General features: G+C 46.9%; 1 protein-coding gene across 8 annotated transcripts in view; it reads left to right on the top strand.

Moving 5' to 3' along the window:
• Positions 1–23,843, top strand: part of RNF157 (ring finger protein 157) — a 122,212-nt gene that overhangs the window by 19,996 nt on the left and 78,373 nt on the right. For 2 of the 8 annotated variants that reach the window (XM_075903619.2, XM_075903617.2), the window contains exon 1: positions 8,187–8,730. The exons of 1 other annotated variant lie outside the window; for it this stretch is intronic. In XM_075903619.2, coding sequence (XP_075759734.2) covers positions 8,643–8,730 — 88 coding nt within the window. In that variant the 5' untranslated portion in view covers positions 8,187–8,642. Of the gene's footprint in view, positions 1–8,182; positions 8,731–8,788; positions 8,925–23,843 lie in introns of those variants that run through there. 5 more of the 8 variants (XM_075903614.2, XM_089771949.1, XM_075903618.2 and 2 more) reach the window with 5 other exon arrangements.

Below are 23,843 nucleotides of genomic sequence, written 5' to 3'. Positions count from 1 at the left end.
TGCTACCTAACCAGTCGGTCCCCAGCCTGTAACTGTGCTTTAGAGTCTTCCATCTCATGTGCAGGACTCCACACTTGTCCTTGCTGAATCTCATCAGATTTCTTTTGTACCAATCATCTAATCTGTCCAGGTCACTCTGGACCCTATCCCTGCCCTCCCACATATCTACCTCTCCTCAAGCTTAGTGTCATTCGCAAACTTGCAATCCAACCCCTCATTTGGGTCATTAATTAAGATGTTGAATAAAACCGGGCCTAGAACCGATCTTTGGGGCACTCCACTTGAAATTGACCGCCAACCAGACATTGAGCCATTGATCACTACCTGTTGGACCTGACAAGCTAGCCAACTTTCTATCTACCTTACAGTCCATTTATCCAATTCATATTTCCTTAACTTGCTGGTAAGAATATTGTGGGAGACCGTATCAAAAGCTTTGCTAAAGACAAGGTATTTCACATCCACTGACTTCCCAATGTCTACAGAGCCAGTTACCTCATCATAGAAGCTAATCAGATTGGTCAGGCACAACTTGCCCTTAGTGAATCCATTTTGACTATTCCTGATCACTTTCCCCTCTTCCAAGTGCTTCAAAATGAATTCCTTGAGGATCTCCTTCCAGGTACTGAGGTAAGGCTGACTGGTCTGTAGTCCCCTGGATTGTCCTTCTTTCCTTTTTTAAAGATGGGCACTACATTTGTCGTTTTCCAGTCATCCAGGATCTCTCCCAATCTCCACAAGTTTTCAAAGATAATGGCCAAAAGCTCTGCAATGACATTTGCCAACTCCCTCAGCACCCTCAGATGCATTTAATCCAGACCCAATTTGCTCAACCCTAAAGTGGGCTGCCAGTTGTGTGCTCAGCATCAGGACCAGAGCTGAATGAATTGCTGCAAAGAATTTGAACATGCATGGGAAATCTGACTTGTGATCTGATCCATCCATGCTGTCTCCTTTTCTGCAGACTTTCACAGGACAGTCTTCTGTTTGCACTGATGTTGAAGGATGAGCTTATATGTGTGCAGATATGAGCATTTGTGCCAGAAATTCTTGTCAATCATTCTCTATGTAAATGCAATTACTTGGTGTTCCAAGAGAATACATGTAATACAAAGATCAGTGGTAGTGTTTAGCCATCAGAAACACAAAAAAAAACATGTAACCCCATGTAACTGAGTGTATGCTCAGTGGCCTTGATCTTTTAGTTTTTATAGGGGAATCAAAAGAGAGGGTAGTTACCCTGTGAAATAATACTGGAGCTCAACAGATATGAAAAGAAGGAAGCATAGGGTTTCTGGAAAGGAAAATATAAGCTCTCATTTTTTCTGTTAGCTCTGTGGGCAGATTTCCACACTGATATCTCTGGGACTATATACGAGCACAGGAGGTCTGCTCATCCAGATCTCCTGCAGGATCAGGGCCTAAGGCTCTGTTTGACAAACTGAGATGCCACAGAGTGTCAACATGGGGAAAAGGGGGGGGGGGAGGGAGGAGAAACATGCAAGCTGCAGGGGAAAAAGAAAATGAATTAAAATTTAAAAAGTGCCCAAGAGGCCAGTCCTATAATCTGCATGGATGGCGGGGGGGGGGGGGGGGGACACCTCTTGTGGCAGTTTCTGATCCCCACATATATCTTGTCTCTGCATGAACTCCAGCATTAGGCATTAAATCAGTGTTGGCAGCTCTTGGATGGGATTGCTAGTAAGGATGTAATAGTGTAGTCAATTAACCAATAAGCAAAAGCTTATGAGGAGAAGGGATCGCTCATTAGTTTGACCATTGGTGTCCCCCCTCCCGTCCCCCCCCCCCAGGATTGTGAGTTCAATCCTTGAAGAGGCCATTTAGGGATATGGGGCAAATCTGTCAGGGATAATACTTGGTCCTGCTGTGAAGGCAGGGGACTGAACTAGATGATCTTTCAAGGTCCCTTCCAGCTCTATGAGATAGGTATATCTCCGTATTACAGAGACTACATGCATTTCTCCTTCCTCCCACCACTAAATTTTTTAGCAGCCTGGCTCAGTCCTGGCTTGCAATAGGTCCAGAACCTACCCCTGCTGCAACTCTGTGTTTAAAGTGTATTAAGAGCCAGGCAGTCAGGCAGCCTAGTTCAGTCCTGGCTCAGGCCAGGTCCAGGAGCTCAGACCTTCCTTGGACAGGGGCTGCTGCCATACTGTATCAGAGGCAGCAGTGCAGAGCGAAAAGCAGCTGGTTCATGAAGAGAGCTGGTTTTTAAACTGGTTCCCCTCATGGACCAGCTCCCACCAGGCACACCACGCTGCTGCCTCTGATACAGAGGAAGCAGTGCTAAGTGGCAGGGGGCTTCTCGGGAGTGAGGCTGGAGCACACTGGCTGCCGGTCCCACCCCCGGGTACTATAGAATAGTCGAGTAACCAATAAGAATTCATGAGGTTAATCGACTATTAAATTAACCGATATTTAACATCCCTAATTGCTAGTCTCATTTTTGGGGGTTTTCTTAACACCCCTGTTCCTGGAGTCCTGTGAATATGTGAGACTCTCTCAGGTTCCATTAAAAAAAAAGAGAAAATGGTAAGTTTCTAACTCCCAAAGCTTCAGAAAAAAATCTTGAAAATGAGACAAATGTATCCCAAAGTTTTAAAAAACAGAAGGCAAGTAAAAGGAACCTCAAAGTTCTTGCAAAATATCATTATCTGTGAAGGGCTGACTCATGATATTGCAGTTTTCCATGCTGCTTGTATTCTTTAAAAGCAACTGTTTGAAGTGAAACACACCCAACATTTAGCATATTTAGGCCATTGGATGTTTGCTCTAATTTCTTGATTTTTCAGAGAAATGGGAAGTTAAATGAAAGTAATGTGGAACTCGTGGAGCAGAGAAAAGCCACCAGTAGTTTCATTCATCACAGAATATACAACTTAGGGCAATGTGGCCATTTGTCTGATTTCACATATGCCTCTCTGCTTTAATCTGTGCAGCAACTCTGATATCAACTTAAACAAATTCATTCCTCCATTAATTTGCATTGCAAGATTAATTTATTGCTAGCATTTGTAAATAAGTTTCTGCTTTCCAACCTTTATATATGAAAATAGATCAAAACAAGTATATTTAAAATGTGGTATCATATCCCTAAGGAATCTTATTCTGGAGCAGATACTCAAGGGGCTCGTCTACACTGGCCCCTTTTCCGGAAGGGGCATGCAAATTTCACCAGTCGTCGTAGGGAAATCCGCGGGGGATTTAAATATCCCCCGCGGCATTTAAATAAAAATGTCCGCCGCTTTTTTCCGGCTTTTAAAAAAGCCGGAAAAGAGCGTCTACACTGGCCCCGATCCTCCGGAAAAGGGCACTTTTTTAAAAGCCGGAAAAAAGCGGCGGACATTTTTATTTAAATGCCGCGGGGGATATTTAAATCCCCCGCGGATTTCCCTACGACGACTGGTGAAATTTGCATGCCCCTTCCGGAAAAGGGGCCAGTGTAGACGAGCCCAAGTTGTTTAGAGAGTAGTGTGTAAACTGAATGAGAACTCCATGAAGCCGTAAGTGGGTATCTCAGGATAAATAATAATCTCACATTAGGGATGTAAAATCCCATTTAATTTTACGGTTTAAAGTTAACTTTATGTTTAACCAGTTAACTGATTAAATGGAACCGGCAGTGGGGGCTGCTCTCACCCAGGCAGGCTGGAGTGGAGCTGCTCTGACTAGGCTGGAGCACCTCCGCCTGCGGCAGACCCCGTGGGACATTGCAAAACTAAGGCTATGTCTACACTGGCGCGATCTTGCGCCAGAAAAATGCAAGTGAGGCTAAGTGTGGAATATCGCTGAGCCTCATTTGCATATCTAATGAGCTGCCATTTTTGCGGAAGAGGCTCTTGCACCAGAAGGAGCATCTACACTGCCCCTTCTTGCGCAAGAAAAACCCTCTTGCGCAATGCCGTTATTCCTGAAAATAATCAGCGTAGCGGCATTGCGCAAGAGGGTTTTTCTTGCACAAGAAGGGGCAGTGTAGACAGCTCCTTCTGGCGCAAGAGCCTCTTCCACAAAAATAGCGGCTCATTAGATATGCAAATGAGAATCAGTGATATTCCACGCTTAGTCTCATTTGCATTTCTCTGGCACAAGATCGAGCCAGTGTAGACATAGCCTAAGGCTGTGTCTAGACTGGCAAGTTTTTCCGCAAAATCATCTGCCTTTGCGGAAAAACTTGCCGTCTACACTGGCCGCTTGAATTTCTGCAAGAACACTGACGATCTCATGTAAGATTGTCAGTGTCCTTGCGGAAATACTGTGCTGCTCCCGTTCGGGCAAAAGCCCTCTTGCGCAAATCATTTGCGCAAGAGGGCCAGTGTAGACAGTACAGTACTGTTTTGCGCAAAAGCGCGTCTAAATTGGCACGGACGCTTTTCCACAAAAAGTGCTTTTGCGGAAAAGCATCCATGCCAATCTAGATGCTCTTTTCCGAAAATGCTTTTAACGGAAAATCTTTCCGTTAAAAGCATTTCCGGAAAATCGTGCCAGTGTAGACGTAGCCTAAGGGTGTGTCTAAACTGCAGGGCTTAGCTCAATTTGCATAGCTTATTTCAAGTTATGTCAATTGTGTATCTTATTTCAAAATAGCTTATTTCAAAATTGGAGTGTCTACACAGCACTTATTTGAAACAGAGCACTCTTCCTCCAACCTCCCTTACTCCTCATACAATGAGCATTACAGGAGTTGGAGTAAGAAGTTCTCCAGCTTGACAGTATTTCGACATTATTTCAAAATAACTGCCTGCTGTGTAGACGCGGATTAAATTATATAATGTGGCTGTGTAGATGTACACAAAGCCTCATGGTGCCTAACTTTTAGACACAGGAACACACCGGGATCCCCTAAGTGGAATTAGGTGTCTAGCTCCTTACACAAGAAATGGGAAGAGAAAAGTGCCTGATAATGGGATGCACAAAAGTCAGCAGCTAAGTGAGGAGCCGCCCAAGTTCCCAATGGGCGATGCCAATGAGAATGGTACACACCAAGCCTGGCCACACTCTTGGATTTAGGTGCCCAAGTCTGGGCTGCAAGGAGATGCCTACTCTTGCTAGCAATCCACAAATGTCAAATCAAGTGTAAAAATGTAATAAGAAAAACAAAAAAAGATTTTGAGGAACAGCTAGCCAAAAACTCAAAAAGAAATAACAAAATGTTTTTTAAGTACATTAGAAGCAGGAAGCCTGCTAAAAAACCTGTGGGTCCCCTAGATGATCGAGCTATAAAAGGAGCAATCAAGGATGATAAAGCCATTGCAGAGAAACTAAATGATTTCTTTGCTTCAGTCTTCACAGCTGAGGACGTTGGGGAGATTCCCGAATCTACACCGTCCTTTAAGGGTGATGAATCTGAGGAACTGTCCCGGATTGAAGTGTCATTAGACGAGGTTTTGGAACAAATAGAAAAACTTAATGTTAACAAATCTCCGGGACCGGATGGCATTCATCCAAGGGTTCTAAAAGAACTCAAATGGGAAATTGCTGAGCTATTATCTGTGGTTTGTAACCTATTTAAATCGGCTTCCGTACCTAATGACTGGAAGGTAGCCAACGTGACACCGATATTTAAAAAGGGCTCTAGAGGCGATCCTGGCAATTACATACCGGTAAGTCTAACTTCAGTACCAGGAAAATTAGTTGAAACAATAGTAAAGAATAAAATTGTGAAGCATGTAGAAGAATATAATTTGTTGGACAAAAGTCAACATGGATTCTGTAAAGGGAAATCCTTACTAATCTATTAGTGTCTTACTAATCTATTAGAGTTCTTTGAAGGGGTTAACAAACATGCGGATAAGTATACTTGGATTTTCAGAAAGCCTTTGACAAGGTCCCTCACCAAAGACTCTTGTGTAAATTACATGGCCATGGGATAAGAGGGAAGGTCCTTTCTTGGACTGAGAACTGGTTAAAAGACAGGAAACAAAGGGTAGGAATAAATGATAAATTTTCAGATTGGAGAGGGGTAACTAGTGGTGTCCCCCAATGGTCAGTCCTGGGACCAATCCTCTTCAACTTAATTATAAATGATCTGGAGAAAGGGGTAAGCAGTGAGGTAGTAAAGTTTGCAGATGATACCAAACTGTTTAGGATAATCAAGACAGAAGCAGACTGTGAGGGACTCCAAGAAGATCTCACCAAACTGAGTGATTGGGCAACAAAATGGCAAATGAAATTTAATGTGGATAAGTGTAAAGTAATGCACATTGGGAAAAATAACCCCAACTATACGTACAGTATGATGGAGGCTAATTTTGCTACGACAAATCAGGAAAGAGATCTTGGAGTTATTGTGGACAGTTCTCTGAGAACTTCCCCGCAGTGTGCAGCGGCGGTCAAAAAGGCAAATAAGATGGTAGGAATTATTAGGAAAGGGATAGAAAATAAGACCCAGAATATCTTACTGCCCCTGTATAAAACTATGGTATGCCCACATCTTGAATACTGTGTACAGATGTGGTCTCCTCACCTCAAAAAAGATATTTTGGCCTTGGAAAGGGTTCAGGAAAGGGCAACTAAAATGATTAGGGGTTTGGAATGGGTCCCATATGAGGAGAGGTTAAAGCGACTGGGACTTTTCAGTTTAGAAAAGAGGCGACTGAGGGGGGATATGATAGAGGTCTATAAAATCATGAGTGGTGTGGAGAGGGCCGATAAAGAAAAGTTATTTATTAGTTCCCTAAATAGAAGAACTAAAGGACACCAAATGAAATTAATGGGTAGCAGGTTTAAAACTAATAAAAGAAAGTTCTTCTTCACACAGCGTGTAGTCAACCTGTGGAACTCCTTGCCAGAGGAGGCTGTGAAGGCTAGGACTATAATAGAGTTTAAAGAGAAGCTAGGTAATTTCATAGAGGTTAGGTCCATAAAAGGCTATTAGCCAGGGGATAAAATGGTGTCCTTGTCCTCTGTTTGTCAGAGGCTGGAGAGAGATGGCAGGAGACAAATCGCTTGATCATTGTCTTCGGTCCACCCTCTCTGGGGCACCTGGTGCTGGCCACTGTCGGCAGACAGGATACTGGGCTAGAAGGACCTTTGGTCTGACCCAGTACGGCCGTTCTTATGTTAAATGGGAATCAGCCACCTGGAATCAGGCAGCTTAGGGGCCTAAGCAAACAGAGGAGGCACTGCTGCTGCTGCTGCCAGCCTTATAAGCAGTGGCTAGGGCACCCACTCGGAAGATGGGAGAGCCTGGCTCCAGGTTCCCTGCTTTATTGCGGAACAGCCTAAAGAGCCAGGCGCTCGCTATCAGAATTTCCCATTGTTAGGTGGATGGAGCACTCTCCTGGGAGGTGGGAGACCACTGTTCAAATCCTGTCTTTCCCCCTCTGCCAAGGAGGCCTGCTCTAGCCACTGGACTGAAAGTTATAGGGTTGTAGCAGCAGCTTCTCCTCTAGCAGGATTCTGAATAGGCCCTGATCCCCATAGGCAGCCCCTGCTCACGTTGATCAGATTCCTGGACCCTGCATGTAATTTAGGCATGTGTCCGCCTATCTCCCCCTGGGGTTTGACTGGCTCTGGGCATAGAGGGGGACAGGAGCCTGGGTGCCTGGAGAGTGGCAGTGCACAGGCCCTGAGGAACTTTTGCCCTGATCACCTAGGAGCTGAGCATGTTTAGGTTGTGTGGCTGGCAGTGGAGCCAAAACGGGGGCTCAGGCACCTAAACCCTAGAGGTAAGAGCCAAAGGCCTTGGTTTTAGAGTAAGGTCCTGGGGCTCCCCGGGGCTCTGCGGGGGGGGGAGGGGGGGTTCCCCTGTGCAGTCCGTGAACACAGGGTCTGGTTTTGCCTGTGAAAAAAGCCCCGTGTGGCCCATTTAAAGGGAGTTCTCAGACCCGTCTAGACTCAGCGGAAAGAGCCCTCCGCCCGCTGTCTGGTAGTGAGCTCCCCCAGCCAGGCCCGGAAGGCTGTAAGCCATGGGGTGGGGGAGCCGGGGGCTTAAGGGACAGGGGCCAGAGCCGGTGAAGAGACCCGGGCTGCCTGGCGCAGAGAGGGGGGAGCCGGGGTCCCTCTCGGCTTCTCATTGCACAAAAGGCACCTACGGCAGGTGGCTTCTGGGTCCAGCCCGCTGCTGCCTGTGAGAGGACCGTGGCGGCGGCTGCACCCAGGCCCCCGCCCCGGGCGCTGCCACTGCCAGGTGAGCCCGAGCCGCGGCCCGCGGGCGGCTCCAGCTGCCTCCTCCCCGCCCCCATTGGCTGCCGAGCCGCTGCCAACGTCAAGGCGGCGCCCGGCCCCCGTGCCAAGGCTCCGCGGCTGCCGGCGCTGGGGGGAGGATGCTGCTGCGGGCAGGGGCTGCCTCCCGGCCCCTCGGCAGCGGCGGCCGCAGCATCCTCCGCCCTGGCGGCGCAGGCCCCCTCCCCCGCTGAGCCGCAGTGCCCTAGGAGGGGCCCCCCTTGAGCTCCAGCCCAGCCCGGGCGCTCAGCTCCGGCGAGGAGGGGATGGGAGGGCGGGCAGCCGGCCCCGTGCCCCGCTCCGCGGCAGCGGGCGAGCCAATGCGGCAGCCTCCCCACTGACTGTGCGGTTGGCTGAGGACACTGCGAGGCTGCCCCCTCCTCTCTCGCGTGCAGCGCCTGCTCCTGCATCCCTCCCGCTAGGCACCCCCGGCCGGGATCCCTCGGCGCGGCGCGGCCATGGGGGCGCTGGCCAGCAGGCAGAACGCAGGGGTGGAAGAGGTGGACATCCCTTCTAATTCCGCCTACCGATACCCTCCTAAGTCCGGTAAGGCTTCCGGAGCGGGGCCGGCACCGTGACTGCTGCCTGCCCCAGCCCCCGCCGGGCGATTCCTGTGGCGAGGGACAGGGCTCGTCGGGTCCTTTTGCTGGGTGGGAGGCGAGGCTGTAGTTGCGGAAGTTGAGGAGTGTTCGTGGAGTTTGCTCCAGGAAGAATGAGCTTCCCAGCAAAGGTTCTCGCAGGTCTGGAGTCTGCCCTAAATCCTCCTGTCTCGCACTTGCCTGCTGCTACTTTGTCAGGCGGCAATATTTTTACCCGGCTCCTGAATTGCATTGAGGACATTCATAGCACTGTAAAGAAATGACCTTTCTAGCCTATTGGTTTTCTTACTTGTATTTACTGTGGACATAGCTATAGGGCTACATCCTGGGTTTTGATCATATCTTGTTTAGGCAAAATGCCCTTTGAAGTCACTAGTATAAACTGAATTGCAACCACAGCATCCCACAATGAATGGCTACATACCAGTCTTGGTGTGTGTGCACCTAATAATACACATTAACTATAGATGTGGTGTCCTGTGTATCTTCACACAGGTTGGAATATTTGGCTCATTGTTACTTGCCTTTGCAAAAATGAAATGCATAATAGCTGGGTAAAATTCTGGTTTATAACACAAAGCTGTGTTGTCAGTCGTTCTTGTTAGTGTGATGCATTCTTTGTGTGGCATGGAAAGGAATGGGTTACAAATATTGTAATGGCAAGAAAAGATCTTTGGGTTCTGATAAGGTTTTAGTCTGCCAGCTTAATGGTTCTCTTTTAAATAGCATATTGCATTGATAAGTTTTTGTTAAAAGGTGCAAACAATTGTCTGGCTTTAAAAAAATAAAACAGCATCATCTGAAGTGGACTTCATCCACAAAAGCTCATCATATAATATATTGGTTAGTCTCTAAGGTGCCACAGGATAGCTCATTGCTTTTAACTATATCATGTTCCACTTCATTTTCTCTTGTTTAATCATGTATTTTGAAGAGTAATTCCCAGGGTGACAATACCAGGGATTTGTACTCTTACAGATATTCACTGGTGTAGCATCTTATTTTTGAAACCATTGTTAAACTCCTGTCAGGTTCCCCATTGATCAGTCTGAGACCAACCCCTCTCCTGAGAATTTTGTAGTGCGGTTTCTTTGAAATTCTTGAAGCTGCCGAACCTGTGCTTGTGACATGATCATGCAGAGAGGATGCATGGGCTAGTTGTAACAACACAGCATTGAGAGAGCAGTTCTGGTCTTGGCTCTTCATGCAAGAGTGAGTGACCTTCAGGAATCATTGACCTCCGATATCCATAGAATCATAGAAGTTTAGGGTTGGAAGAGACCCCAGGAGGTCATTTAGTCCAGCCCCTTGCTCAAAGCAGGATCAACCCCAACTAAATCAACTGTCTTAGCTTAATTCAGTAATAATTATGAAGTGTTTTGTGATCCTGGGATGAAAGGTGTTACTGATATGCAAAGTGTTACATTATGGGGTGAATATTTTGAAAATGTCTTGATCCACTATGGAATTGTACTTGATATGCAAAATGAGTCTTGAGGCACTGAATGTTAATAAGTATTTTATTAATTAATAGGGTAAGGTAAAAGCTAAGGATCATTAATGCTTTAAGAAACCACTTGCTAATTACTAGCAAGGACCTTTTCAGAAAGAATTACTGACAACATAAACTGTGTTTCTGTACTGAAAATATGAGCTTGCTTTTGTAGCAGCCAGCACAGCTGGAATTGGTCTGCTGAAACATCTGTCTGGTTATTGGCATTTAATAACTTATTTTCCATCAATCACAATACAAGGTATGTTCTGGTGGCTCCATAATTTTAAACAGGTGTTGCCTGCTGGTTTTAATCCTATCTTGATGCACACATGGGCATCACACATTTTACAGCAAGGAGAGTTATGCAGCGTTCCTGAGTACTGCAATAGATACTGGGCGCTTGGCATACACTGGGACTGCTGGAGATGCTTTTCTTTCCACTTTCCCCCTTTAAATGCTGTCATTGTGACATCCTTTTATTTTGCCTTACTGAGCTTTGCATTGTGAGCTGATGAAAAACCTGGGAGGGTGGGGGAAGAAGTAACATTCATAGCGGCTGTGTCTAGACTGGCAAGTTTTTCCGCAAAATCATCTGCTTTTGCAGAAAAACTTGCCAGCTGTCTACACTGGCCGCTTGAATTTCTGCAAAAGCACTGACGATCTCGTGTAATATTGTCAGTGCTTTTGCAGAAATACTATGCTGCTCCCATTCGGGCAAAAGTCTTTTTCCGAAAAACTTTTGCGCAAAGGGGCCAGCGTAGACAGCAGAGAGTTGTTTTCCGCAAAAAAGCCCTGATCGCGAAAATGGTGATTGGGGCTTTTTTGCGGAAAAGCGTGTCTAGATTGGCCACGGACGCTTTTCCGTAAAAAGTGCTTTTGCGGAAAAGCGTCCTGCCAATCTAGACGCTCTTTTCCGAAAATGCTTTTAACGGAAAACTTTTCTGTTAAAAGCATTTCTGGAAAATCATGCCAGTGTAGACGTAACCAGCAGGTATCTGAAGCTCAAAAGGAAGGCTATGAAAAGGAGAAATGATAACTTGGCAGTTAAAGCATTGGACAAGTGCTTGGGAGATGTGAACTGCCACAGACTCCCTGAATCCGTGTGACCTTGGGAAAGTCACTTAGTCTCTGCCTCGGATCCCCATTAGGAACAGTGTAAGTTTCCTAAAAGTGTGGAGGAGCCCCACCAGCACCCTCACTGTGGCCCACCACGTGCCCCACCCCTTTCCCTGAGGCACCCAAGACTCTGCGCCCCCCACGTGCTCATGCCTGCCCCTCCCCCATCACTTACCATTACAACTGGCAAAAGTGGTGGGTTCATGGCAGTCCCTATTCCTGTACCTCAAACCCCATCTAGAACAAGGGAGAGTATGGTGTTAACAGCACCTTCCCACCTCTCAAGGGTGCAGCTCTGAGAATACATCCAGGAATGTTTGTGAGATGTTCAGACACTGTGGTAATGAGAGTGCCGTAGAAGACAAATGTCTTTATTTATGTGTGGGGAATAGCCAGGTTGGTGAAGTAATATTATTTATTGGCCTAGCTTGTTCTCTTGGGTCTAAAATACAGGACTGGGGATTGAGTTCAGGATTCTATTCCTGACTCTGCCACCCCAGGCAAATTACTTAAACATTCTGAGCCTCAGTTTCCCTACCTGTGAGATGGGGGTGACAGTATTTCCCCTTCTTACTTCACTGCAACTTGAGCGGCATAATTTAATGTCTATAAACTGCCTTACTTTGCTGAGGAAGGGAAATGGGTTATGTTAGAATTAGCATGATTTGAGGTACTTGGGTAACTCTGGCACTGCAGCCTCCAGTCTACTGTCTTTATCCTGCTCCTGATTAGAGAGCCCTTGGCAAGCATGAGAATGACTTTCTCACCTTCAGTTCAGTTGCTTGGGAACAAAGAGTTTTCCTGGTTGAGCACCCACAAAGCTCAGTTCAGCTGCTAGGCATTTTAGATTATTACTTTCATCCAAGTTAGCAGTGGAGCAGTCAGGACCTAGAGACGCTAACACACGTTCTGTCAAGTCGGTATTGGATCAGGCCAACTTCAGTGTTGTGCAATAGGGCGGGTCCCAGCACTGTCTGGGTTTCCCCGTGTGATTTCTCAGTGTGTTTCAGGTCCAAAGTTGGGAGACTGCACAGGGAAGTGAAGTAATAATCCACCATCTCAGTTATTTACCAGAAATTCTACTAGGAGCGGATACAACCATCTGCAGCTAAGATGAGCATGGACCCGGAGAGATTACAGTTGTCTTACTTATGATTTAAATGGGATTTCCTTCCAGTTTTGTGGGACAATGATGCATTTAACATTTTCTAAAGGGCAAATGTTGTGAATGTAAAGCTACAAAGGGGTGTCTTATTAAAAGTAGGCTTCTTCAGAGGTAGGTGAACACACTGTCTATAGCAAGAGGGAGCAATGGGGCTCAGAGGAAGTTTTGCAGCTCCCATTGCTTTCTCTTATAGTTTTGGGGGTTCCAGGCCTAACTGACCAGTCTGTAGCATGGTGCTAGTCAGTTGCACTTTCCCTCACTACATAAATGCCTTATCCTCACCCATCATAGCCATTTCCTTGTTGAAAATCTAAGATGATGCTTTGGCCAAAGCCATGGTTCTGCTGACTCGGATGCTTTACTCCTGTGTGCAAGTCGTCTGACGTATGCAGCCGTATGAATGAAATATGGCCATGTCTTCTCGCTGCTTGTTAAGCTGGGCTGGGGCGGTTATGGGAAGCGCTGAAATGAACTATTATTCATTGTGTGGCAAAAGGGGACTCCTTTCTCTGTCCCATTTGCAGCTGGTCTCCTTTCTGCTGGCTGGAAGATGCAAATAAGTCAGTTTGCACACCAGCTTTCAGGGTGAAATGCACTTCAGCTTTCTAATTATGCTGGTGAAGCCTGCAAGAGGCTCGGATTGGGAGCCAGGGCTAGACTGCAGTTCAGCAACGCCTTCCCCTTGCTCTATGGGCTGGAAAAGTGGCTGTAGCTCCTCTTGCATCACTCATGTGAGTGAGCCACTGAATCTGTGGATACTGTGCTTGTCTCCTCTAATTCACTTCTGCCACTTAGACCAACACATTGCAAGAGCCTCGCCATGGGACATCAGTGGTGTGGAAACCAAGCTGAAGGCTGTCGGTCCTGGAGTAAGTGTATCCAGAACCTAAGTTTACCCAACTGGAAATAAGGTGCAGGCCATGAGGGTTACTTATTGCTAGAACAGATCACCAAGGGATGTTGCACATTCCCCATCACTTGGTGTCTTTACATGGAGTCTGGATGCCTTTGTAATGGATGTGTATCTCAGCCTCTGTGTGTCTACACTGCCCATGAAGACCGGTAGCTGGCTTAAGTCCACTGTTGTGGGCCAGCCATGGCCTTTTATTGCAGCATTGCTGTACTCCAGAGGCAGGAATCGTGTGGTGAGGTTCTCTGGCCTGTGTTATGTAAATCAGATCAGTGGTTCTCAGACTGTGGGTCAGGGTCCCCAAAGTGGGTCATGACCCTATTTTAAGGGCTGGCTTAGACAAGCTGAAGCCAGAGCCCCAGTGCTTGGGGCCAAAGCCCGAGGGCTTCATCTGTGGGCAGTGGGGCTCAGGTTATAGGGCTGAAGCCCCTTGGCTTTGGGGCCCCCAGCCGAGGGTGGCAGGGCTAGGGCGGGCTAAGGCTTCAGGGATTGTGCAGTAATTTTTCTTGTTGGAAGGGGGATGTGGTGCAGCAAAGTCTGAGAACCCCTGGCCTAGATGATCCTAATGAAATGGAAGATCCATCCTTGAAATGGAGGAAAGCTGCCCCAAGCCATGCAGAGATCTGAGTTTGCATCAGAGCTGGTATTTGGTTGTTCCCCATGGCACTGGGCCTTACCCACTATGGAATCTGTTTCAGAAACTATTTGTCTGTCAGGGAGGCTTGTTTTTCTTTCCAAGTGGATTTCCTCCCCGGGGGTCCAGCCTACAGTGGTGTACAGAGGTGGTTTCTATTGGAATGCAGGACTGAGTCCTAGAGGCTCTGAGCAGATGGGTGGCTCTTACCTGACAAGCAGTGAGGGACCTAATCTACCAGTGACATGCAGACAAAATACCAGGGCCTGATGCCTCGGGGAAGGTGCTGATGTGCTGAGCTCGCACTCTGGCCAAATTCAGCTGCAAGTCGAAAGAAGAAGTGTCATGGTATGGTCCAGAGGAGAGGGGATTGGAGCTGGGGTGCTGGGCTCTACTCCTGCCTTTACTCTTCTGTGTGATGTGGCCTTGGCCAATACATGTAACTTCTCTGTGCCTTTGCTTTGCCTTCCCCCACCCCATTGGCTACTCTCTCTGGGGCAGTAACTGTGTCTCGTGCACTTGTACAGCAGCTAGTCCAATGAAGCCCTGTAGTTGGTCAGAGTCCAGGGGTGCTATTGGAATGCAAATAATATGAACAGATTCCACTGTTTGTATCAAAGGCCACCATAGGGACTCAGGCATCCCACTTGTTTGCATGTGGCTGCCTATTTATTTATTTATTTATTTAGAAGAGGACAGGTCACACACAGTTCTGCTGTTTCAGCTTTATCTTCATTATGCTTCCTCCTGAGGGCTTCTGTCTGACGTACAGCACTTGTCTAAATAAGCAACTGGGGTGGCTTTGAACCACTTCAAGTAGGCAATGCAGAAGCGCACCAGGTCCAAGGCAGCTCTTAGGATAGGGATGATGCCTCTAACATCACCTGCCTCCATTTCTGCACCTTACAGTGGGGTGTATCAGGTGCTTAAGTTTCTGCGCAGAACAAAAGTGGGGGTGAAAAGATCCTAGTTCCTGAATTCTTCCCTCCTCCTTCCTCTGCTCTCCCACCATCTCTTCCTTGCATGCCTGCAAACGGTTGGGCATGATCTTTCCCTAAGTTTGCAGTTAAAACACTGCTGACATTCTTCTCTACAGGAAAACCCGCAGTCGTTGCTGGAGGGTGATTACACACAATGTATGCAGGGGTGTGTGTGTGTACCTGGAGTTGAGGGAGCAGAGGACTTGCAGGTGGCGGCTGGAGGTTCCCTGCTACACCCTAAGTTACTCTGGCTGGGAAATCTTACAGGGTCTGGGATTTTGCCAATGGTTAACACAAGTATGAAGAGCAGGTGGTCATAGGCAAAGGCTTCACTGTACATTTGGAGAAGAATCCCTTATGTGTGTCTCTAATAACATCTTAGATAATCCAATCTGCATTAAAAAGATCAAATTGACTTGTCGTCACTTATGCTATTTTCCCCACTTGGCTCAGTTTGGGCAGTAGCAGTGGCCTGGTCAGTTTCACATCTTTTTTTTTTTTTTTTCAATCGGTTTCCCCTTAGGGCTGTAATGCACTTGCACAGCCCAGTTGTGATAAGTGCTTCCAGACAAAGTCTGAGCCTGCCCACCAACACATTCTCCCATTTCATTGCTCTTTTCATATCAAACCCTCTTGTAAAAATTGTCACCTCTCATACATCCTGTAACTCTGCCTTGTGGTGTTCTTGTCAACTGTAAAGTGGTTTCAGTCTTTTGTTTCTAAGGTATGGGATGTAAAAAAACAAACAAAACAAAAAAGTGTAATCCAGAGTATGAAGTATAATGACTGGTGTGTCTTGCAAGGAATGTGGCACAGCAGATTTGGACCTGAAATTACACACAAAGCTACAGTCTCCAATGATTGCTAGCCATAGATTCTAGAAAACCTGCAAGACTGGCTCAAATTGCTTTACGTGCAGGGAAGTTTTCAAGATGTAACATTCCATTGTGCCTGTCTGCCCACTTGAGGAGGGAGCTGTGCAGGGTGTCAGGACCCTTATTTAAACTGCAGTGTTTTCCGTAGAGCTGGATGGGGCATTATCTTCCTCTCCCTCCTTCCCCGCAAGCAAATTCTTCATGATCAGCAAAATGGAAACAGACTCACAGCACTGGCCACTTGCAAGAGAGCTTTATTTGTGCACTTAAGTTGATTAGCCCAGCTGCCATTAGCACATTAGCCTTGCCTCGCACTGTGATGTACAGTAACTGGAAAAAGCTGCCTGCTGCTTGCCAGCTTCTTAGCCTTGCACTTGTCTCTGTTCCATGGCAGAGTTCTTTGTCTCTTAGTATAGAATATTGCAGGTGGAGCCTTAATTAGATTTATTCCCAGAATAGGGCAAACCAAAGATTCCTTCCCTATAACAATTCGCCTGCTGGGTGCTTGGCACACACGTGAAAAGGAGACCAATAGCATCATTTGGATTAAATGATGCATTCTGGGCATCTGTGGCTTCTCTTTTATGAATACATTGGTGGTGGTGGTGGGGGGGGGGTGATGCTAATACATGAGGCTTGTCTTAATTTTCAGATGCCATCATGATGTCTTGTTCAAACTTCTGCTGATTTTTAAAAATAGCACAGTTCACTTATACTGTTTTCTTAATTTGTTCCTTGGGATCTTCTTTTAGATCTCATTAGAGCCTGGCTTTCCCTTAGTAATTTAACTGACCTTGACAGGGCTTTAATCCTCTTGAGGCAGGTGTGGTTTAAAGAATTATAATTAGCCAATAATAGGAAGCTTGTTGCTTGACAGAGGGCACTCCTCGCCCCCACCCTACCCAGCCATGTTCAGGCAGCTAAAGTGTTTGGCCCAAGGTCTGAGCTCTGAGAGACTGTTCAAAGCATGCTCTTCACCAGAGGGGGGAAGAGGGCAAGGTAGCCCGGCTTGCAAGTTTCCCTGCTCCTAAGCACCAGTGTAGCAAGAATCTCTAGTCTTGTTGCTGGTGATGGATGCTGCAGCATGAGAGACAGTGTTTTGGGAGTCAGGTATCAGCTGATGTGCAGCAGCAACCTAGTGCTAAGCTCCTACCCTGATGAAGCCATTCATTTTGCACTCACTACCGGCTGGTAGAGACAGTAAACTCCACACAACAATGGGTTTATTCTCTTCCTCCTCCCCCTTGGGCACCGAATTGGGAGGGGAGCATTGGACCAGCACAACCCATTTGCTTCCTCCCTCTCCTCTTTCATGTAGAGGAGAGAAAATTGTCAGTTCTCTCTTTAATCTCCTCTGCCGTGACTGACAGCTGTTCTGCTGGGCCTGGGGACAGTGTACAGGGCTTTCCTCTCAATTACTGCTTGAAAAGCAAAGGAATGCGCAGGTGGGCAGTAGCAGAGTTTTGGTATGAAAAAGGGGGTTCAGGCAGAGCTAGGAGCCTGGACGTCTTGCTGTCAGCCAGGTAAACAGGAGGAAAATCCAAAGGCGTGTGCTGAGCGAGAGCTTTAGTTGCTTGTGTCCAAATGATTTCATGGTAACTAGAGTGGAAGATACTCAGATTGACATTTTCCCCTTTAGTAAGGAGCTGCTTGTGGGTCTTTTTCCTGATAACAAAAGCGATCCCAGGGCTTGTTTGTTGCTTTTTATTTTTTTCCTTGTAACGCTTTTTCTTGTTCCAGTTGCCATCTTACCTTCCAAATCATGAGTTCTTGTGCAGCAGTCAGTGATCCTGTGTTAGTGATTGTAAATGGAGGGGTATTTTCACTCCGTTGTGAGCATAACAAAAACTACCCCCCACTACAGGTGGTATTTATCCTAACAGCATCCATGTGGGGTGGGTCCATGCCATCTCTCTCTCTCTGGCTCCTGGGCCAGGTTCAGCCCTGCTGCTGTAACTACACCACATTCCAGAGCGGGGCAATAGCAATGGCAGCAGAGAGCCCGTTTCCCTCCAACCCTGGCAAAGCCATTAGCTTCAACGGTTTCATCTGGCCAATGGCTGTTATCCTCATTTTATAATTGGGAAACTGAGGCACAGAGAAACTAAGTGCACAAGGAAATTTGCAGCAGAGATGGGAATTGAACCTGCCTCTCCTAAGGCCTAGGCTAGCACCATTACCATTAGGCAACTCTTCCCCTTAATTTCTCTTAAACCGTTGCAATGGGGCAAGAGGCTGGGCACACACCCTGCAGCTCACATGACTGAGTTGGAATTGCAGTAGCGCCTAGATGCCCCAGCCTTGCTGTACTAGGTGCTATATAGATGCCCAGAGGAGTGTACAGTCTCACTAGATCAGAGAGACAAATCGTGTGTAACCCCTCTGCCAGGAGGTGTCAGCAGCAAGGACCTGGATCAATATTTAGGGGGGTTCTTCAAACTATAAGTCAAAAGAAGCTCAAACCCCCACCCAGAAACCTGGGAAATCTAAATTCCTTCCTTGGGCACCAGGAATGGGCAACATTTCCCCCCTCACAAGCAACTGAGTCTGTCTGAAAGGACACTGGTGTTTATGATGGGGGAGAGGGAACTGTGTGGATTTGACCAAGGTGCGAGTGAGAAGCCACGCCCCTACCCTCACACACCATATCCCCCTTTCACAGACAAGGAACTGAGGCCTAGGGAGATGGTTTGGTTTGCACCAGGTCCCGTGGAACATCTGGCAGATCTGGAAACAACCCAGAGCTGCTGAGTTCCAGTCGCCACAAGACAACCCTTTGTGCCCACAGATGGGGCTCGGACTAATGCAAAAGGTGGAGGGGCTTGAGCCAGCCAGGAGGATCTCCAAATCCTTCTGATCCAGGTAAAGGAAGGTCCAAGCCTGCAGATGGAACTTTTCCAGCATCATTGCTCCCTTGGGAGAAATGCAGCCATTGGCTCCTCTGTCCAGCCCATGCACGGGGGGCGTAGGAGCCTGTGCCTCTAGCACTGACATCTGGGTTCTGATGAGAACAAGCAGCACAAAGCGGCTTCTCCTGATTCCCCTTCCACGGGGCCCGAGGCCAACAGGTGATTCTGGAGCAGTATTGCTCCATCTACACTAGCTGTTGTTCTCCCTTGCCTGCGCAGGGAGCATTGGGCCCTGGCCTTTGACTTCTTTTCATCTCCTTCAGCCTGCATGTTTGTGGCTCAGGAAAGCAAGAGGCTGCAGGGCCCTGTCTAGAAGCAGGCACTGAGGAGGCAGGTACAGAGCATCAAGTGCCACGCACAGGTGAGACTCGTCTCCTTTCTGATTGGCAGAGAGACCCCCTTCGCCTCTGTGCAGGGGGTGCTCACTGAGAAGTAACTGCAGGCCAGTGTTCTCCCTATGTGCCACTCCAGAGGTGGCCTTTCCAGAGTGCGATGGGGAGTAGATCTCGTGCTAGAGCAGGATTTGAACTAGAGATGTAAAATCTCATTTAATTGGTTAGCAGATTAAAGGGGGAGCAGGTGGGAGGGCCACTCCAGCCCAACCTGTCCTGCTTGCGTGCTCCTCTGCCCCCCTTCACAGATAGGGACTCTGGCCAGGCTGGAATGCCCCTGCCTGCGGTGGGTGAAGAGCTGTTCCAGCCCCACTGGTTAACTGGAACTGGTTGGCTCATGGTTCACTGGTTAACCTTGAACCCAGAGCTTCAGGATTGTAGAGCAGATACAATAAATGGTGCTTCTACTTACTGCAGGCTGCCCTCTTTTAAACTTTGTTAGGGGCCTAGGAAATTCCCTGAGAAGGTTTAATGTGCCCTTCTGTGTTTTACTCTTCTCACAACTTTCTTTTGTTGTTCTTATTTATACACATACACATCCCTGCCTCTGTAATTTCCACTCCAATTCATCTGATGATGTGGGTTTTACCCATGAAAGCCCTAATAAATCTCTTAGTCTCTAAAGTGCCACAGGACTCTTCCTTGATTCTGCCCAACTCACTTAATCTGCCCAAGTGAAACCAGGCGATGTATGTTCCCACTGCTCACCCCACCCTACCCACAGAGACACGTGCCCATATTGGTTTTAGTAGAGGTTGAGGGCAGCTCACAGTGAGGATCATTCAGATGTCTGCTTTCTCTCTGTGAAACTATCTTACCTATAAATTATGCACGTGGAAAATGGGGACAGAAAGCAGCAGGCATCAATAATTGATAGTCGAGCCTTCCTAAACTGTGAGCTGTGTCTTTGTATCCATTTAGGTCTGGTGGTTTTCTTCTTTTAAATTGCACAGTGTAACTTTTAGCTTCTGCTTGAAACTGTCAGACATCACCTCCACCTCTAAAGGCCTTCATCCAGCATGTAACTCCATGTGTAACTCTGCATGGAGTCCATAGAAGCCAGAGGCTGCAAAACACTGAAATGTCAGAACATGAAAATTAAGGTTAATTAAACAATTGTATTATTATTTGAGATATGGTAGTGTCCTGAGAGGCCAGTTTCAGCTATGGCCCCATTGCATCAACAGTAAGAACTTGTCCTTGCACACACATGTGTATAAGCCTATAGACAAGGCAGATAAAGGGAAGCACAGGGGTGAAGTGACTTGCCTATTGTGTCACTGCAGGGCAGTGGCGGAGCTGGGCATAGAATGCTGGTCTGCTGGGTCCTAGGTCACTGACCGACACACTACATCATACAGTTATGCCTCATTGCACTTACGCTTCTGCCGTAGACTTTAATGATGTGTCCACATAGTATCTCTTAAAATGAGCTACTATTTGACAGCCCTAAGTATATTTGCATCTATGTAACCTCTGATCAAGACTGCAATGTCTACAAGAAAGAGCTTAAGAACAGACTTAAGGTTGCACATTCATCTTTACTTTTTCATCTTTCCTGACTCTTTGCAGCTTAACTTTGCCCCCTGAGCATGGCATTACTCTCATCATTGGCAGTTAATTTCCTAGATTTTGATTTGAGGTAAAAAAGAAAAGTCCAGTTAATAGTCCCAGCAAGTACCTGTTTGTGATGCTAGTAAACTTGTTTGCAGGCATAGGGAAGTAATTTCAAAGAACGTTCGGTGCCCAACTCTCATTGAAAGTTTCCCATTTGTATTCCTGAATGGGTGCTTCCCATTTGTATTCCTGAAAAATGCCTCCGTTCATCAAAATATTGATCATGTCCACCTATTACAGGGCAAGTGCTTATTCCTATGTCTGTGCCTCTGTCGCGGTGGGCAAATACCAGCCCATGGGCCAGATTCAGATCCCTAAGGCTAACCCCTGGTAGGCTGTCACTTTTTATTTACTGGTGCATCCACAGATACAGGCGATTGCAGCTCCTGTTGGCTGCAGATCACTGTTCCCAGCCAATGGGAGCTGCAGGAAGTGGTGTTCTGGTTCATGCCACTTCCCATAGCTCCCATTGGCTGGGAATGGCAATCTGCAGCCAATAGGAGCTGCAGTTGCCCATATCTGCATAGCACAGGTAAATGTAGCAACAGCAACTGCTGGGGCTAACCCTGGTAAATTGCTGCCATTTTGCTGCCCACGCCTGCTTTCTATTCTAAACAAGTAAGTGTAAGTTAAGGTGATTTCAGGGTTACTGAATTTTGGTGTTCAGAACTTTAAAACTACTGAACTGATGTTCTTCAAACTTGACTTGATTTGTAGGCCTCAGATCTACAAAACAAGCCACGTTGGGTGGAGGGAACAGTACAGCCATTCTAAATTTCTGATTGCTTAACGGTAGAAAATCAGCCTTGAAATGTGTGCATGTTTCTGACAGCCCATGTATACACACTGTAGTTATGTGTGTCTTCATGCTTAGGGGGAAAGTACAGTCTGTGCTCAAACCCATAGTCTTCAAGCACAAGCACAAGCACAAGCACAAATCTGGTGAATTTATAAACATATTATTAAAGTAAAAGCATTAGTGCTTAATGAGGGTTCTTCCAGGGCAGGTGCCGGTATTGTCTTAGACTGCTGCATTCCCGCAACTTGTTCAGCACACACACCCTCACACCACTGTGTTGCTGAATCAGCCCTAGGGTTTGCCTGTCTGGAACTGGTTTCAGGATGGGTGCTGTAGATGCCTGGAAGAACACCTGTTGAGATCAATGAAAGTCAAACATTTGGATGAATAATATCACATTTAGCCATTCGTCTCTATCTACACTTGAACTTTACATACAGAATATTGCTGACTGAGAACAGGCAAAACTCAGTTCAGATGGATGCCCCCTGGCATATCATGTGTAAAGCTGGGAGTTGCAGGCAGTCAGGCTACGTCTAGACTGGCATGATTTTCCGCAAATGCTTTTAACGGAAAAGTTTTCTGTTAAAAGCATTTGCGGAAAAGAGCGTCTAGATTGGCACGGATGCTTTTCCGCAAAAGCACTTTTTGCAGAAAAGCGTCCGTGCCAATCTAGACGTGCTTTTGCGCAAAAAAGCCTCGATCGCCATTTTCGCAATTGGGGCTATTTTGCGCAAAACAAATCTGAGCTGTCTACACTGGCCCTTTTGCGCAAAAGCTTTGCGCAAAAGGACTTTTGCCCGAACGGGAGCAGCATAGTATTTCCGCAAGAAGCACTGATTTCAGACAGTAGGAAGTCAGTGTTCTTGTGGAAATTCAAGCGGCCAGTGTAAACAGCTGGCAAGTTTTTCCGCAAAAGCACTTGCTTTTGCGGAAAAACTTACCAGTCTAGACACAGCCTCACTGTTTTAATGGAACAGATGTATTGAGACATACAGGGTCTGAGTCTGATCCCACACCAATTTGTAATTCCACACTGGCTACTCCAGAATTGTTCCTGATCTACCCTGAGTCAGTGAGTGTCTTCTGGTGTGTTTCAGTATTTCAGAGGAAGACGGACTCAGCTTCTAACCTTAAGCTGCTCCCTTCCTCCAGTTTCTGAGGCTTTCGGAGACATGCCTTCATTCTGGCAGGACAGTACTGGGAGAGGAGGGGATGGGGAAGCAGGGCTGCTGCTGCAGTCTTCTCTAGCAACCCTAGAAATTAAATCAAGTCTACTACAAGGATTAGCACTTCTGTTTCTAATCCCCAGCTTTTATCTGGTTTCTCTCCATTTGTGACACTGAAGAATTGTTAGAGAACAATCTTCCTTCTTTTATCTCTTGCAAGTCAGAGGCTATCCATTCCCGCTGGCGTGGCTGGGATTAAGGCTCACTTGTTAAAAGTTGGTTAGACCTTTTACTGTGAAATCTGTGAGTTGTTTAGAGGGCGAAGGGGCAGGTGTCTGAGGTCTGGGAAATGTATGTGAGGCATTAACTCATGTCCGGGATCTGCTCTGCCTAGAGGCAAGCAAAATAGCTTCCATTAACAGGCATGTGCTGAAGGAGAATGTGCTCAAGACCTGAGTGGTAATGAGGTAAACCTTAATTGTACTTTTCATTAAGGTACCTGAACAGGTGGTGCCAATGAAAACTGACCTCAAGACTTGGCCAACATGCTACATCCTTATGCAAGCAAATTTCCACTGTCTCCATGAGAAATTTGCCTGAGAAATAACTTGGGCTCTTCAAAAACTCCAAAGTGACTGAAAATGTTACCTCCGAAAATCGGCATAAGGATCTCAAGGTCTGGCCTGTGGAGAGGCTTTTCTGAATTAAAGAGCTACTGGGGTCACTCTAAGCAGTTGCAAAGAGAAGCAGCTCACTAGACAGAGAGGTACTTAAAAAATCAGGGGAATGATTGGACTGGAAGCTGCCAGAATGCTGCTCTGAGGAAGTAAATGGGACCAAAGGGATCAGCTTGGCCATGAGAGAGCCTCAACCATGGAGTTGCTAGGGTTGCCAGATGGTCTCCCAAAAAATACTGGACATCCAGTATTTTTTTGGTCGAGCAAAAAAAAAAAAAAAGAACACGGGATAAGCAACGATTCCCAGGCTGGGAGGCGGGGC

The sequence above is a fragment of the Pelodiscus sinensis genome, chromosome 20 (assembly GCF_052426305.1).
Source record: "Pelodiscus sinensis isolate ZL-2025 chromosome 20, ASM5242630v1, whole genome shotgun sequence".
Taxonomy (NCBI): Eukaryota; Metazoa; Chordata; order Testudines; family Trionychidae; genus Pelodiscus; species Pelodiscus sinensis.
The sequence above is the reverse complement of the archived record's forward strand: the minus strand, read 5'-3'. Positions and strand labels throughout refer to the sequence as shown.